This window comes from Psammomys obesus, unplaced genomic scaffold (genome assembly GCF_907164565.1).
Source record: "Psammomys obesus unplaced genomic scaffold, mPsaObe1.curated_primary_1811, whole genome shotgun sequence".
In the NCBI taxonomy this organism is placed as follows: domain Eukaryota; kingdom Metazoa; phylum Chordata; class Mammalia; order Rodentia; family Muridae; genus Psammomys; species Psammomys obesus.
The window spans coordinates 69,078-74,629 of record NW_026590468.1 but is presented as its reverse complement, the minus strand read 5'-3'; the positions used below and the strand labels follow the sequence as shown (position 1 = coordinate 74,629).

The 5,552-nt window shown below is 42.0% G+C and overlaps 1 protein-coding gene across 4 annotated transcripts in view; it reads right to left on the bottom strand.

Annotated features, from left to right (window-relative positions):
- The window catches only part of Dennd5a (DENN domain containing 5A), a 69,153-nt gene that overhangs the window by 29,542 nt on the left and 34,059 nt on the right, over window positions 1–5,552 (bottom strand). For all 4 annotated transcript variants that reach the window (XM_055607435.1, XM_055607438.1, XM_055607439.1 and 1 more), the window contains one exon: window positions 270–587. In XM_055607435.1, the coding sequence (XP_055463410.1) occupies window positions 270–587 (318 nt within the window). The remainder of the gene's footprint in view (window positions 1–269; window positions 588–5,552) is intronic.

The window sequence follows — 5,552 nt, the reverse complement described above, 5'->3', positions numbered from 1 at the left end:
GAGAGGAGAGGAAAGGAAAGGAAAGGAAAGGAAAGGAAAGGAAAGGAAAGGAAAGGAAAGGAAAGGAAAGGAAAGGAAAGGAAAGGAAAGGAAAGGAAAGGAAAGGAAAGAAAAGGAAAGAAAAGGAAAGAAAAGAAAAACCACACACACACAAAACAAACAAATGTATAATGTCCTGACATGGTATTTTCTCATCCTAAATCTGGCTTCCCCAGGACAGCACTCTAACACAGATCAAATCTGTCACAAACTTATTTCCAGCATCTTACTTTTTCCAAACTCACTCCAGTCCTCTTGACCAAAGCTTGCAACCGGGCAATAGTTTCATTCTCCTTGAGGAGCTCATAGGAGTGCAAAGGAGAACCAGCAATGTTCCCATTCCTCTTGTCAGACACAAGCTCAGAGGCTCGGATCCTCTTCAGCTTTGAGGCGCTTTCGCTGCAATGGAGGTTTCCTTCAGGGGGAATCCCAAATGCCATGAGAATCTCAGAGACCTCCTGCACAAACTCCAATTTGTTGGGAAATTGAGGCAAGTCCTCTGGCAACTCAATGAAGTGGTTGTCAACATCCACAAAACAGAGGTTAGCCTGGAAATCACAACAGCAGGTGTGAACAAATCAAGCAACACTAGAGAAGGTTTAGAACGGACAATGGATAATTAAATGATATATGTAGGATGTAGAGTAAAGAAGATGGAGCAAGGCAATGAGAGAGTCAATGCTTGGTACTTCCTCTGTTTTCTGCCTATAAAACCTTAGGAATATGACTCTTTCCTCAGAGGTAAAATACTAGGGGAAATAGCAAAAAGTAGAGCAGAGACCATGATGTTATTGTTCATAAGCACACAGTTTCATGGTAAATGCTGGCCAAATGTGTGACAATCAATGAATTCCATAGTCAGGGAGAACAGTGTCAAGTCCAGCAACAGTACTGATGGCCACTTGTCATCCTGTATGACCCTGAATGCACTCTAGTGTCAACCCCTTCTAAACTTCACTTTTAATTTGCAAGATTTAATTGTTACAGCCCTTCTTCATGTTTCCTTCTGACTTTAAGACTGCCTCTAAGATGTACAGTCACACAATGCTAAGTGGTAGGCAATATGGGCTAACAAAGACCTTGTGACCATCTAGCTGATCTTATTTTTCAGCTGAAACTGACAGAAAGAAGCCATGCATGGCTATAATCCCAGCACTAGGGAAACCTCCACTTTCCCACTAAGAGTTCCAGACCAGCATAGGGCTATATAGGTCCAGACCTTAAAAGATAAACTTTAAAACAAAACAAAAAAACCTGACCCAGGGGCCAGAGAGACAGCTCAGCAGTCAAAAACATTGGCTGCCAAAAGACCTCAGTTCAATTTCCAGCACCCACGTGGCAGTTCACAACTGTCTCTAACTCCAGATCCAGCCAACCCACCATTTTCTTCTGGCCTCCGTGGACACCAAGCACAAAGACATAAATATACATGCAGGCAAAACTCACGCTCATTAATTAATTTTAAGACCTGATACAGGCTAAGTACATCCCTAAAATCACTACCTTTTAGAGCTGGGATCATAATTCAGAATGACACCAGTCATCTATTTAAACTGCTTTTTATCCCCTCTATGGATCCTCAGGTATTATAATTAAGAATCTGCCACAACATATTTGATATAAGAGATTTATTGTTGAAAGGGGGGAAAGAAAATTTATTGTTGAAAGGTGGGCACCCCAGGGAGAGAAACCGAGGAAGAGTGATAGCGAGAGAGAGAGAGAGAGAGAGAGAGAGAGAGAGAGCTCTTGCATGGGGTCACAGTTGAGTTAAATCCCATGCATCTCGCAGCAGGTGATGACATCAGAGGTTGCAAGGCAACCTAACCTAACAAGCGGTCTTGCACATTTCTTGTTCAACTTAATACTTTAAAATCCTCATTCCTGTTCATTTTCTTACACTATAAATTGGAAGAGCTACTTATATGCTTATCTTATTAACCAGTCTTTACAAGACATGTAACACTCCAACAGATTACTAAAGGGCTAAGGGTATGTCTGTCTCATTTATACAAAAGAGATACCTGATACAACGTTGTTTTGAGAAGTATAATGCCAAAGATGTTTTTATAGGCCATTTCCATGTGTTTGTGAGTGAGTGTGTGTGCACAAGCAACATTAGAAGACAACATTTGGGAATAGGGTCTTTCCTTTCACCATGGGGCTTCTGGGAACCTAACTCAGGTTGTCAGGGCTTGCTGGCAAGTGTCTTTACCCACTGAACCACCTCACTGGCCCCAGTTAACTTTTTAATCTATGTGAAACAGATGTCCTTATGGCATATGGTAAGGGTCCTTCTTTTGGCACAGCACTGTTACTGGACTACCCAAATGCTGTCCCACTACCCCACAAGTTTACTGTTGGCTCAACAGCCTTTATGTTCTGAAAGAAACAGCCTGAGGAAAACAATCACCAGCTGACTAACACAGTCTATTACAACTACATCCAAACAGGTCCCTGTATCATTTATGCTGAGTGCATAAATTACCCATCAACCTGCAACTTCAAAACTTCAAAGACTAAAAGAAGCACTTCAAACTTTTCTTCTGGGTTCCTCTACTAGATAACAATGTTGACTCCTGACTGCTTAAACGCCAATAAATCTTTATAACCCCAAAATAGACTACTTTTTACTTATTCTTTTAAGATTTTTAACATTATAAATGTTCTTAAGCCAAGCTATCAAAAGAGAAAATAAAAACAAAATCAACTCATCTAGTCAAGGGCCCTTTACACACAGCCGACAGAATGAAAAGCACACACTTCCATCTCTTACCCCTCAGCTCATCTCTCTTTAAAAGAAAGAGGTAGAAAAAGCAGTTTCTCCCAACAGGAAACATGGAGGCAACCGAAATAACTAGAACTACCCAAGAGTGCTTGGTGGCTTCTCTTACACTGTTGTGAGTCAAATAGTGTCCATAAGGAATTTTTAAAATGTATTTATTTTATTTGTATGGGTGCTTTGCCTGTGTTAGGTCTCAGACAGTACATACTTCCAGAAATGACAGTCTTGGCCCAATTCAAGCTACTACAGAAGGATTTCTGGAGGTTAGATAAAAGCCAGCATATCTCAGGAATTTGTGAAACAGGTTCCCATCAGCCAAAAGGAGTAATTTCCCTTGGGTATGGCATAGAGACATATGGCTCTCCATTGACATATACTGGTGGGTATCAGCATATCAAAGTCCACCCTAGGCTCCAGGCTCCCTTAGTCCTCATTCACAAATACCTATCATACATTTCAAAGTCCCCTCCTGGCCCCTCTCACCACCACCCCAAACCCTCAGGCCTTCCCCTAACTACTCATCCTACTTATAACTCAATATTCTCTGCTACTACCCTCCTACCCCACTTTGCTAGCCCTTGCCATGTCCCGTCTGCCTCTCTCTCTGCTCTGGATATTTTCTCTCTTATTTACAATAAAAACCTCCCCCCTAATCACAGAGTGGCTATTTTGGTGCTTTCTTTACTGTACCCCTCCCATACAGCCTGCGTCAATGTCTGTGCACCACAAGTGTGCCTATGCCTGTGGAGGTCAGAAGAGGGCACTAGATCCCCTGGAACTAGAGGCACTATGTGGGTGCTAGGGATTGAAGCCAGGTCTGGAAAAATAGCCAGTGCTCTTTCACCACTGAGCTATCTTCTCCAGCCCCAACTATAAAGAATATTATCAACCCCAAATTCTGTATCTACATATGTAGATACCCTTGATCAGAGGTGGCTGAGGAAAGTAGCACAGGCACAGACTTTGGAGATAACTAAATTAAGATACACAGGAACCTCTAACTAGCCCTCACTGTCACTTTGCAAAACAGGGCTGAAAAGAGGAAGGGTAAGAAGGCAAAATGAAAAAAGCCATTTCTAGGTTCAAAAAACAGTCTTATGCTTTTTTTTCTCAGCACACAGCAAGGCTGACAAGCTGAGGCAATTTATATGTCTATGCCAACTCCTCAAGTATCCCCTCCCTTAACTGAGAAAATGGCTGTGTGACAGCTTTGTCAAGCTGCAAAACCTGGCAAAGACATTGAAGGCCAAATATCAGCTCTCTGCTCACCTGTCATGCTGAAAGGAGCCACAGTAAGATAGCTACTGTCTAAGATAGTCCTCAAGAATTCTCCAAGTCACCAAAACTCTCCCAAACTCTTCCTTCAGAGGGTCATAAAGCCCTTTGTCAACCTGGGTTCCCAATCCCAGTCAGCTTCCCTTCAGAGCATCTTTGAGTTCATCACTGAAGGGGACCTCAGCAAACAGGACCCTGCGGGAAAACTAATGAGAGTGTCCTGAGAAAAGACAGAGGAGAGAAAACAAAGGGACAGGCAAAAAGTGACAGGCCCTTCTTCACTCCAATGCTCTCAAGCTTCCTTTTCTGACATGGCTGTGGCTTCAGACAATGAAGCCCCAAAGAGAAGCCAGAACAAAAGACGACTCACAAGAGCAGCTCAGGCTCTCATTTGCTCAAGACCAGCTGAGATCATGTGTTGGTGTAAAAAAGAACAAAGGGCTTTTTACAGACTTCTGATGGCCAAAGATATGACTGCAACTAAAGAATTCTAATTTGAGGGTCTAAGAAATGAACACTCTCTGTCCTTCTACAGAAATTCCCTTTATAAACCAAGTTTCCCCACCTCAATGTCCTCGTGCTAACTCCCACAGACCCACATCAATGTCCCTCATCACTGCCTCAACACTTCCCTCTAACAGCAGAGTTTAAAGATACCTTATAGTCCAAAGATGTCAACTAAAATGATAAACTAAATTATCTCTGAGTAATAAAATGTGAGCTGATTCTTCTTTTATTGTTAGTTTTTGTAAAAACTATGAACATGTATTCTTTTAGGAAAAAAAAACTAAAAGTATGTTTCAAGGATTCCATTACTTTTACCTCATCATGTGCAATGTTTACTATTTTAAAAAGAGTGACCCGCAGTTCTTTACCCTGACAGAGGTTATCTGCTATAAAACAGGGTAGACACACCCAGCTAGGTAACTCTCCTTGAACATGTGTAACCAAACCTGGGTCAATGGGACTTCAACAGACCTGCTTATAGAGGACACAGTGGTGTTCTTCAATTCTGCTGTCTACTCTTCCCCAAGTAGACCATAGGGAGAGACCAGAAACATGATCAAAGAGACTTGCAAAGGCTGTTCTAGCAATGGAGAAAGCCACAGAATAGAGGATCTTTAGACCAGAACACACAAAACGCTGGAGTCTCTTACATGAACTATTTCTCAAACAGACCCATCAAGAAAACTGCTGGGGGCCTGAAGAGATGACTCAGAGGTTAAGAACACTGGCTGCTCTTCCAGAGGTCCAGAGTTCAATTCCCAGCAACCACATGGTGGCTCACAATGAGGTCTGATGCCCTCTTCTAGCATGCAGGTATACATACAGACAGAACATTTTATACATAATAGATAGATAGATAGATAGATAGATAGATAGATAGATAGATAGATAGATCTGGAAAAAAAACCCTGCTGGTTTCCCAGCAACTTCTTCACACACTCACATACTT